The following is a 12,085-nucleotide window of genomic DNA, read 5'->3' on the forward strand; positions in this document are numbered from 1 at the left end:
AGTAGTGCTTTTCTGCATCTGCCAATGTCTTGCTAGTGAAGTAGACTGGCTTTTTGACTCCATCATGCTCGCAAAAGGTACAACCCTAGTGTTTTTCCTTCTTCTGGTTTGGGCAGGACGGGTGGAATTGATAAATAAGCTTTCAGGTCGGTGAAGGCTTTGTGGCACTCATCTGTCCAAGTGAATGTTGCTCCCTTTTTGAGTATTTACAGGAATGGTCTGCATTTGTCAAATGCTCTTGAGATGAACCTGTTGAGGGTTGAAACCATGCCAAATAACTTGTGGATTTGTTGCTTTGTCATTGGTTATGGCATTTCAAGGAGAGCTCGTATCTGTTCTGGGTTTGCCTCAATGTGTATTTGTGAAACGAGGTAACCTAAGAATTTCCATGAGGCTACTCTAAATACGCATTTGGCTGGGTTGAGCTTTATCTTGTTTTGTCAAAGTCGTTCAAAGGCTTTTTGTAGGTGGGAGATGTGGTCGCCTGCCTTTTCGCTTTTGACCACCATGTCGTCTATGTAGACCTTCATAGTGTCTCCTAGCAAGTCTTTGACCATTTTGGTGAACAATCTTTGGTAGGTCGCTCCTGCGTTTTTCAAGCCGAATGGTAGGACGTTGTAGCAGAACGTACCTTGATCGGTTATGAAAGACGTCTTTTCCTGGTCTTCTTCTGCAAGTGGTATTTGGTTGTATCCACTGTATGCGTCCATAAACGATAAGAACTCATGACCGCAAGTTTGATCTACCAGTATGTCGATTCTTGGTAGGGGGAAGCTGTCTTTTGGGCAGTTCTTGTTGATGTTGGTGAAATCTATGCAGAGTTGTATCTGACCATTCTTCTTTGGAACGGCTACTATGTTGGCAAGCCAGGTCGGGTACTCGACATCTTCTCTGATGAATCCAACATTTTTGAGCTTTTCTATCTCTTCGTTGATGGCTTTTTGAAACTTGAGTGCTAGTTTCCAAGGTCATTGTTTGATAGGCTTGACGGTTGGATCTACATTTAACTTGTGGCAAGCGACCTGAGAGTCGATTCCTAGCATATCGATATACGACCAAGCAAAAACATCTTTATTGAGAGAAAGAAATTTGACAAGCTGCTCCTTGAGCTTGGGGTCTAAGTCAGCCTCTACATAAACAAATTTTGGGTCATCAGTTGTGCCCAAATTGACTTTTTCTCCTGGTTCTATTTGAGTTTGTTTTCCTTTGAGTTGTTCTGACGCCGTTGCTGGAGGGCTGGATGTTTGAGGATCCTGCCTTTTTGGGACGTCCTTAGCTTCGACGACCTTAGGCTTGGGTGAGGTCGTAGTGCTGACCTGATTGCATCAGTGAGCTTCTAGTTGGTTGCTTCTGAGCTCCATGATGCCTCTGAGACCAGGAAATCGTAGGACCTGGTGTAGGTTTGATGCAATTGCTTGGATTTTGTGAATCCAACGACATCCTAGAATAGCAGTGTAGGACGACCTGATATCTATCACACTAAAGCGTGTTGAAGTTTTGACCATGTCCTCTTTTTTGCCAATGGAGACTGGTAGGATTACGTCTCCGATGGCATCTGTACGGTCTCCGTTGAACCCATAGAGCGGTGCATTGGACTCTATCATAACCGAGTCCGGCAGGTGCATGTCCTTGTATGTTTGATAGAAAAGTATGTCGCATGAGCTCCCTGGATCGATGAGGACTCTTTTGACTGTCCAACCATTGATTTTGACATGCACTACCAGGGCATCATTGTGAGGTAGGCACACCTTGTCTAGATCCTTTTCTGTGAATGAAATTGTTATTGTCGTCTTAGGGTCGGTAGGGTTGATTATCTCGACTTTGTGTGAGAGGTGGTAGATTTCTTGGATTGCTCCCACTCTTCTGCGCTTCTCCCGACCTGAGGTTTCGTCTTTTGAGGTGTATGTAATCATGTTGATTACTTTGTCCTCATCTTAGTCGGAGGAGTGTTGTCTCCTATTGTGCCTTGACCGACTTGGAGATTTAGATCGTCGGGTTGATCTGCTCCTGCTTCTATTCCTGTTGTTCGCAGGTCGTTCATTGCTACGGCTCCTGCTTCTGTGGCGTTTGGCATCCAGTTTGTGCCTCAGGTCGCTTTCTGGCAGGAACTCTTTTAATTTGCCTTCCTCCACTAGGTCTTGGAGGTAGTGCTTGAGGCTCCAACAATCATTGGTGTCGTGGTGGTGGAGTTTGTGGAAATGGCAGTATGGATGTTCTGGTATGGCGATCACTTTGTTGATGTTCGGTTTGAAGTATAGAGCTGTATATATCTTCTTTAGGATCTGGCTTGGCATTTTGGAGAAGTTAGAGAATTCCCTCTTTGTGTATGAGGGTTTGCTGGCGTTGGATCTCTTGTTGTTGTTGTTGTTTGAATATTGTTTGCTTTCCTTAGGGTATGGCTCGTTGCTAACTGTGAGGACCTCTTTGCCTTTGCGCTTGGCCATCCACTCTTCGTACTTAATGTACTTGTCGACTCTGTGATACGGGTCGGCTGAGGTGTCTGGCTTGTTGCACATGAGGGACCCTGCTAGGTCGGAGTCGTCCAAGAGGGCGTTTGTGAACGCAAAAATTGCAAAACCGTCACTGAGTCCTGATTCCAGCGAGAGGAGGTCTTTCTTAAAACGGCCTAGGAAGGCTCGGATCATTTCGCCATGAGCTTGCTTGAGCTGAAACAAAGAGTCCAGGTCGGCGCGCTTCTTTCTATTGTGGACGAACTCTGCAACGAACGTCTCAGCAAGGCTGTCGAAGTTGTTGATCGAATCGGGAGGGAGTGTGTAAAACCAGTCTAGTGCTCCATCCTTTAAACTAGCTGGAAAAAGCTTGCACTTCAGGTAGTCATAGTTAGGATGGCTGTAGAGTGCTAGGATTTGGCTGAAGCGAGCTACGTGCTCGCCTGGGCAGGAGGTACCATCGTACAATGGGAACTTTGGTTGGATGAACTCTGAAGGAGGCTGTTTGTCTTTGATATCTTGGATTAATGGTGATGCTTTGTACGTTTCTAACATCTTCTGAGCGATCTGGATCGCGTTGGCTCTTTCGTTTGACTTCTCTAATTTTTGTGCGAAGTCTTCTAAACGTTGATTGGTGGTGTTGGTTAGGGCTGTAACGGTGTTGTGCTCCCCGGCTTCTGTGGTGCCATTGTTGGCGTTGGAGTTAGCCTGCTCTCGCATTGTCTGGTTTTCTTGTTGCAAAGTGATGAAGGCTTCTTGGAGTGTCTTCATCTGATCTGCCAACGCTTGTAGGTTGGGATCCATTGTGGTTTTTCTGACCAGCTTCGTGGGCTTGAGAAAAGAGTGGTTGTTCTTTTCTTAAGAAAACGAACTAGCAGACGGCGCCAATGTAGATATTGGTTGTTTTGGGACTACGACCTGATTGATTTGTTGGATAAGGAATGGCTACACTCTTCTTGGGATAAGAGTTGCCTACGTATCAAGTTTCTCGGGGTCAACTTGGATCAAGCCTTACGTAGTTCATCTCTTTGTATTTATAGATGTGTGCTTGAACCGTTATGGATTGCAGATTCACCTTGTGTGCATCTTGATGATTCGCCATTAGTGTGTTGTTACAAAGTTAAAGTTTCCTTGATTGTGGCGTTGATTGAGCTCCATGATTATACTAGTTGATATCTTTCTATGAATGGTCAGAATCGCTCTGGGTGACGACACGGGTCTTTGGGTCGTTGGTACGATCTGATGTTGTGGGACGAGCTGAAGTAAGACGTCCTGCCATGCGGACACATGCTCTGTAGTATGGAACAGAGGGTACTTACAGCATGCTTAAGCAAAGAGAAAAAAGGGTGATGGACAGAAACCTGACAACCTTCGATCTCTTTAATCCAAAGTAAGTGAAAGATGCCTTAACGAAGCCGTGCAAACAAGAAGGAAAAAAAATTGTATCTAACAGTAGGAAGTGAAGAGAATAAAAGAAAAAGTGGAGTGAGTTCGAGGAAGAAGAAGCGCAAGACAAGGGTTTCTGGAGCTGGACGAATTGAATAAGGCAAAATGTTAATTGAATGGCGACGACATTGAAGAAGATTAGAGATACTTTTGCCCGTCCTAAATTTAGGACAAAAGAATAAGTCGTCTATTATTTGAGCTAAAGCCTTGCGACGGGTTTTTTCATTTTTGGGACTCAAAAGGCCGTCCTAAATTTAAGACGAGGAATAATGTCTCAACAGGTCGTCCTATTTAAGCAAATCTGGTGTAGTGAAGGTTACAGTTTAGTGATGGGACAAATAAAACATCATGGATAGATAAAGTAGGGGACAAAAGTACAATGCCAACACCAATAACTGGAGATGACACACCATTAACATTAGTAATGATTGATTTTGAGCAACTAGAGGAAAAATGGCTAAATTTATAGCGATCACAAGTCATGATCAGTAGCACCCGTGTCAATTATCCAATCACTATTTCTAGTAAAAGCAGTAAGACTAAGAGCAGAGTTAGACATACTTGACTGGGCAACAAATTCGGTAGCAGTGACTAAATGACTCTTCAAACTTACACCTTCTGCCTTAGAGTTAGAAAACATTGGAGACGCCATCTTACCCTTTGGATGTCAATCTGGATAGCCATGGAACTTAAAGCAGGTATCAACTACATGGTTATCACCATTACAATGGGTACACTTATGAACACCTTTCTTTGACTCAGGACGAGCAAAAGGTTTTCGAGCCGCCATAGCAGTCCCTTCATTAAATGTCCCACCAAGCATAGCATCCTGACGATTTGCCTCAGCACAAACCATGGCATAAACAGATTGTATGTCTGGAAGTGGTTTAATAGCAAGAACACGACCACGAACCCCATCCAAATGAGGATCAAGACCGGCCAAGAAAACATACACACGCTGAGAATTAACCTTTGTGGTATATTTCTTAATGTCATTGGCACACTCCATAGTGCAATCTTCAATAGCGTCAAATTCCTGCCATAATTTTTGTAGTTTTCCAAAATAAAGAATAATAGAACCTCCATTTTGGCCGACAGAAATTACTTCACAATATAACTGATAATCCTTTGATGCATCTTGGCTGACAGAGTAAGTTTGTTTGGCAGTTTCCCAGATTTCCTTGGCCGTAGACAAGCGGAGGAAAATTGACCTGATGTCCTTGGTCATTGCATCAAGAAGCCAAGACTTGACCAGACATTTCTCGTCCTCCCAAGCTTCATATTCCTCAGAATTGATGTCTGTTGGAGGGACTCAAGGATGCTTCTTAGTTGGGCAGCCAAACAGGGTTGAAAACCTACGTTTGTAGAGTTAAATGTGGGCCAGGGATCCATAAGAACCTGGATTTAGAGTTTAGAAATTAAATGTTACTTTAATTGGCTGGCTAGTTACGAATCACAAGGTCTTTAATAATTGCAAATTGTAAATGCAATTATTTCTTCGTAAATATCAGAGAGCTGAACAGAAAATTGTCATATCGGTCACAATTGGAAGCAGCTGATCATTTTTGGATATTATGAAGGCAGACTGGAAGTTGCGAGGCAATCAAAATCCATAACTATTAATGAAAATGATTTACATATCAGCTTCAACCTTTCTCAATGTATCAAAGGAGAAATTATTGAGTTATTGATAAGAAAAACAACAGGATATTCAATGCCAATACTTGGCTAAAAGAAGTCCCACTAATGGAACAAAATTATATATAGACGCAATACAAGTAAAAAAGGAGTCATAATTGCTTAGGCACATTGGAAACCAGATGGGAGCTTCTTTCCGCAGGTGTTGAGAATCAAGCTGAGGGATATTGGGACATTTAGATTGATACCCAGTATGTTTGCTTTGATAGCAGTGCATAAGCACAAAGCTGCTTCAAGGTCAGCAAGCCCTTGGATGAGGGTGCAGCAAGGGCTGTTCGCAGGAGTACCTACCTCAACACCGATCAATCCACCAAGCAAGTTGGCGCAAACACCTAGCTTTAGCGCATCCCTTGGGCATGTACCCGTGGTAGGTGTAGGTGGAGTTCTAGGAGTCGGAGTAGGAGTTGAAGGCGTTGGCATTGGCGTTGGCTTAGGTGTAGGTGGAGTTCTAGGAGTCGGAGTATGCTTTGGAGGATATGGAGGTGGCTTTGGCTTAGGAGAAGGAGGCTTAGTGCAAGGGCAGCTTGTTGCAGTGATTAGGGAAAAGAAGAGGAGGTTGAGTGCGAGGAAAAGAGCTGCTGCTGCATGGCTTTTGGAACCCATCGATCTCCTATTAACTGTTTGTAGTATACTTTTAGTAGGACTCGGGATGAGAGGTGCTTGAGTGATATAATGAGTAATGAGTGAGGGTGCCTATTTATAGGGATTTAAGGAGATCGAGTGACTTGTTTGAATTTGATATAAGATTAGCAGTAAAATCATGGGTGAATAGAATTTCTCTAATGTCAAGCTAAGTGGCCATGGATTTAGCTGGACAAGATATGATGCTCCTATATTTGGATATATGTGGGGTGGGGATCATGTATCGACAATCTGCAATCTTCCCATCACAAGGATTTTCGTATATTATAGCTTAAAAGTCTTTAATTAAGCCTTTTTTTTTTTTGATAAGCAAGTAGGCCGGGTTGGAGCGGTCCCTTACCTCCTGGCATAGTGTCATTAATAGTAAAGAGCTGGAGCTGGTTAATTAAACTTGTGTGGTCTTCTTATTGATAGAACCAAGTTCCAACTTGTTCAGTCAAATACTCAAATCTACTCACTTGGTTTTACTTTGCATATGAAGTACAAACTGATGAGTGGGTAAGTAAAATTGGAAGGAAGTTAATGGACTGAAATACGATGGGCTGATCAGTTAACTCTAACTTTAGCTGTTTTCAGTTGATAATTGAGGAAGGAAGTTAATGGAGTTAACCCTATTATATTTAGTTGATAACCAACATAAGCTATATGTTGTTAAGTATACTGCTTTGTAGTTTTAATTCTTCACCCCAACTTGCTCAAATCAATTCAGTGGTTTTATTACCTGTTCATTTAGCCGGATATCATTTTATGCATTAGACCACTGCAGTATCCCAATATTAGCTATTAGACTTGCGCAATCTATGGTTGATCGAGAGGACAACTTTAATTTCTTGTTAGAGCATTCCCAATGCAAGTGAAAAAGAGGGGGATGTGAAAATTTTCACTTCCTTTCGGATCAAAACCAGTGCCCAATGCAGAGGTGAAAAAGATGGTGACTATTTTTCCAAGTCATTTCTAGGGTGAAACTTTCAACTGAGATAGTAGCTAACTTGTGAACTTCGGACGGGATGTTGGATTCCGTCTCGTGTGTTTTTTTAAAAAAAAATCGGTTTTTTTTTCGGATGGAATGTTTCATTCCATCTCGCGTGTTTTTTCGATTTTTTTCGGTTTTTTTTTAACTTCTGACAAAATACCAGACAGGATGTTACATTCCGTCTCGATCAAAAAACCTCCAGACGGAATCCAACATCCCGTCCGAGATTATTTTTCACATTTGCATTGGGCATCTTCACCTTGTTTTTTACTAAAATAGTGATAAGAAGAAAAAATATTGCCTGCGTGAAGGTGATAAGAGGAGGAAAATATTGACTTGCATAGGAAATGCTATTAGGGAAAAATTAAACAGTAGACTTCATATGCCACTCAGCCAATGTAACCCCCACTCTTACGTGTTCAACTGACTTTTTCATTTTCCTGTTCTTTATTTTGTTTGATATATAAAAGATATTTTGTCCTCAATGAAGAATTTCATAATACGTGCTATGACAGCCAGAATGTTGATAATTTCATGTGGAATTCCATATTGTCTTGCTTCCTTGCTTGAGCGCAAATTTTCCACCTTACCCGGCACTATTCAGTCTCACACTCTCACTACAATGCTAGTCAGTCGACACCATATATTTCCCAACTTTCACGCGTTTACCATTACGGATTTGTGGAGATGTAATTAGAAGTAATTAAATCAATTTTTAACTCTGAAGACCTGTTTAACTAATTTAATTTGTGCAACTTTGCAGTATGTAGACATGTAGTAATAAGGCTAAGGTTAGCCTCTTGGAATTTTCATTGTCCTAGTAATATGGTTGTGATTTGGGTCTGGGGTGGAAGGCTCGGTACGAAATAAGTACTTTTCCAATTATATAAGGGTCCTATTACTTCCGGACCCCAATTTGCGTTGGGCGGACTCCCACAAAAAAAAACAATTATTACAAGTGTGTCATTGGTTTCAAAAAATCTAAAAAAAAAAAACAATTATTACTAGTATGTCATTGGTATCTAAAAAATTGAATTCGAAATCCCAAACTTAAACGACCCGGCTAGGTCGTTTGGACTAAGTCCCAAACGACTTGGCCACACCGTTTGGGACTTAGTCCAAACGGCCCGGCCACACCGGTCAATAGCCCAAAAAACAGAACTTTGAATTTTTTTTCAAAGTTCAAATCCCAAACGACATGGCCACATCGTTTTGGACTAAGTCCAAACGGTGTGGCCATATTGTTGGAGACTTAGTCCAAACAGTGTGGCCATATCGTTGGGGATTTTTCTAAATCCAAACGGTGTGACGATTTTTTTATAAGTCCAAATCCCAAAAAACATGGCCACATCGTTTTGGACTCAGTCCAGACGGTGTGGTCATGTCGTTTGGGATTTGAACTTTGAAAAAAAATTCAAAGATCTGTTTTTTGGGCTCTTGACCGGTGTGGCCGGGTCGTTTGGACTAAGTCCCAAACGGTGTGGCCAAATCGTTTGGGACTTAGTCCAAACGACCTAGCCGGGTCGTTTAAGTTTGGGATTTCGAATTCAATTTTTTGGGAATCAATAGCATACTTGTAATAATTGTTTTTTTTTTTGGATTTTTTGATACCAATAACACACTTGTAATAATTGTTTTTTTTTTGGAGTCTGCCGAACACAAATTAGGGTCCGTTAGTAACAAATACCATATATAATGCGTGCCCACATAACTCCATAAGCAATGGATTGCTTGATTAAGTTACATTTAATTGAGATGTGATTATTTTCTTAAGCTCTATGAAAAGTAAATTAACGACAACAATGCATGCTGACAACACGGACTAAGGTTTGGTGGCATGGCAAACCACACTTCCTGATGCGAATAGAAGATGTAAGCAGCAACCTACTACAGACAAGTTTAGTAGCTCCTAGAAATCCATTTTAAAGACCTAATATATAAAGTGTATTATTTTCTTTTTGTTTCTCCCTCTATGTTTTTCCAGTTTTAATCAAAATTATCCATTAACAAAACAATGGGTGATGCATGCCTACAGTTGGATGAATAGTTTTATTATGTAGTCCCTCACATCGTAATGCTAATCCTAATTTTTTGTGTTATTAGTAAAAATGACAACAATTTTTCTCTTAGGATTGTGTATATGTTATCATTAACTCACTCAAATCAATCCACTCGTGCACAAATCTATTACTTTCAATGTAATTTACCCAGCTTTAAACATGGCTAACACTTTAATCGAACTTATTTGGTAGATCTAGAAAAGATTAACTGAGATATACTTTATCATGAACTTCATGAGTTCTCTGTTTGAGTTATGGACAACTCAGCTAGTACTCGTTAAAAGGACTCCTTTTATTTCTACAGGTGGGATCATGGCCAGCGAAATTGTCAAAAATTAACACCGTACATACATCCAAATCATTTTAATTTCAGCTTACATCTTTGTCTCCTAAAGCCGCCAAATGTACATCGATAGCATGTCTTGCTGTTTGGTCCGATCCATTTAGTGAATAGAGGCCACAACTAATGAGTAACCGGAACTGGGTAAATTATCAAACCAGAAAACACCACAAAACCGTGTATAGTTATTAGAAGTTGTTTCTGTATGTCAGAGTGTAGAGCGTGCACGCGCTCTATTGAAGCACAATTAGAGCACGTCCAGTCTTGCATCCTGTTTAGCTATACTCGCACCATTTGTGTTTGTACATATCTTAGATTTTTATTACTTTAGTTTCTATTTAGGAACTTGTAATATCTATATAAACCATTGTATGAGACCTAGAAATCAATCAAGTAAATATTCTCAAATCTCTCTCTCTAATTTATCATGATATCAACCTAATTTCGATCCTAACCCTAACCCTAACCCTAACCCTAACCGCTCTAAGCTTCCGCCTCTTCTCAATTCTCAATGGCTGACGCCTCAAACACCAATAATGACTCTCCTCCAGGTTCCGATGATCCTTTCTTTGTACACCACTCAAATAGTCCCACGGCTATTCTCGTCTCTCCTCTATTGTCCGGTGACAATTATCCGACTTGGTTATGGTCTATCTCTAGAGCCCTTTGAGCAAAGAATAAGTTTGGTTTTGTCGATGGCTCTGTCACACCTCCCACTACTCCCAAAGAAAAATCCAAGTGGTCGCGATGTGATGACCTCGTTGTTTCATGGATTCTCAATTCTATTATTTCATATATCCGTGGAAGCATCTTCTATGCCGACTCTGTATCCGAAATCTAGAAAGATCTAGGTGACCATTTTTTCACAAACTAATGCACCCAAGGTTTTTCAACTGAAGGATTCCGTCACTCTTCTAAAACAAGACAATCATCCGGTATCTGTTTACTTCACTTTGAGTAAGTCTTTACAGGATGAATTAAGTTCTTTGTCTACTATGCCTGCTTGTACTTGTGGTCATGCATCTATTTTTGCCAAAAAGATTGAAGATGGTCGTTCTATAAAATTCATGCAAGGCCTAGATGCTCGTTTTAAATCCATTCGCAGTCAAATTCTCTTAATGGATCCTTTTCCTCATATGTCCAAGATTTATTTTTTAATCCGACAGGAAGAGAAGCAATAAGAGATTCATGCACTCTCTCTTCCTTCTGCTCTAGACGCTGCTGCCCTGAGTACCCACTTTCAAAAGACCAACTGGGCTTCTTCTTTGAAATCTGGCCCGCCTAAACCTCCGCAGCACAACACTAGTTCTCAATAAATTCAAGCGGCGCCCTCGGATACGGACAACCCGAAGGCGCGACGCTGCCCATCCATTCTTCAATCATCAGAACCGAAGTTGGACATCATATTGGTACATGTTACAAACTGCAAGGTTATCCCCCAAGGCCTGCTCAAGCCAATTCAGTTGCTACGGACTCCAATTCTCCTGCTTTCTCCATAGAACAATACAACCAACTTCTCAGTTTGCTCGATTCAGGTAGCACCAGTTCACAAGCAAACCTGACAAGTATTTTTCTCTCGTGTTTTTCTAAATCCATATGGATCATTGACTCTGGTGCTACCAATCATGTCTGTTCATCGTTACATCTGTTTTCTCATTATCATACTTGTTTAACAAATTCTACTCTTAAACTTTCGGATGGAACCAACCATTTAATCACTCATGTTAGTACTGTTATTTTCTTTCCTTTATTACGTCTTGACAACGTTCTGTTTGTTCCCTCCTTTCATTTTAACTTACTTTCAATTAGTGAACTAGTCAAGTCTCACCCTATCTCTGTCACATTCACTAATGATTCTTGCCTTTTTCAGGACCAGTTATCAAAGAAGAAGATTGGATTAGGACGGCTTAATGGGGGAGTCTACCATCTTCAACTTGCTTCTGTTTGCTCATCCCACAACTCCATCACCAATAATTTATGGCATTATCGCTTAGGACGTCTCTCTTCCACTCCTTTAGAAATTTTAGCTAAGCAATTTCATTTTATTTCTAGTTCCAATAATGTTATTTGCCATGTATGTCCGCAAGCTAAGCAAACACATTTACCTTTTTCTCATAGTTCAATAAAAACAATTAGACCTTTTCAAATGATCCATTGTGATATTTGGGGTCCTTTTCATTTACCATCCTATTCCAATGCTCGTTTTTTCTTAAATATTGTTGATGACTTTAGTCGTGCTACATGGATTTATCTTATGACTGTCAAATCTAAAACTGTCATGCATTTACAATCTTTTTTTGCCATGATTCATACTCAATTTCATTCTACAATAGATTCGCTCATATCTGGCCATGGCAACATTGAAGACCATTTTCATAAAATCCAAGTCCTTCGATCCGACAATGGATCCGAATTTATATCCCATAACGTGCAACAATTTTTTTCCAAACATAGGTTGCGTACTCCCCAACAAAAC

At 40.7% G+C, this 12,085-nt stretch overlaps 1 protein-coding gene and 1 pseudogene across 2 annotated transcripts; both read right to left on the minus strand.

Moving 5' to 3' along the window:
• Positions 1 to 4,563: 4,563 nt before the first annotated feature.
• LOC147514955 (uncharacterized) lies at positions 4,564 to 5,124 on the minus strand. Its single transcript, XM_086592753.1, has one exon. The coding sequence runs from the start codon at positions 5,122 to 5,124 to the stop codon at positions 4,564 to 4,566; it is 561 nt and encodes a 186-aa protein (XP_086448879.1).
• A 364-nt stretch (positions 5,125 to 5,488) lies between these two features.
• LOC147514956 (14 kDa proline-rich protein DC2.15 pseudogene) lies at positions 5,489 to 6,279 on the minus strand (annotated as a pseudogene). Its single transcript, XR_015209751.1, has one exon. The product of XR_015209751.1 is annotated as a 14 kDa proline-rich protein DC2.15 pseudogene (transcript).
• Between the last annotated feature and the right edge of the window lie 5,806 nt (positions 6,280 to 12,085).

This window comes from Coptis chinensis, chromosome 2, assembly GCF_015680905.1.
Source record: "Coptis chinensis isolate HL-2020 chromosome 2, ASM1568090v1, whole genome shotgun sequence".
Classification (NCBI taxonomy): Eukaryota; Viridiplantae; Streptophyta; class Magnoliopsida; order Ranunculales; family Ranunculaceae; genus Coptis; species Coptis chinensis.

Excerpts from the sequence above, each read along its gene's own strand:
- LOC147514955 (XM_086592753.1), bottom strand. The coding sequence starts at position 5,124 with ATGACCAAGGACATCAGGTCAATTTTCCTCCGCTTGTCTACGGCCAAG.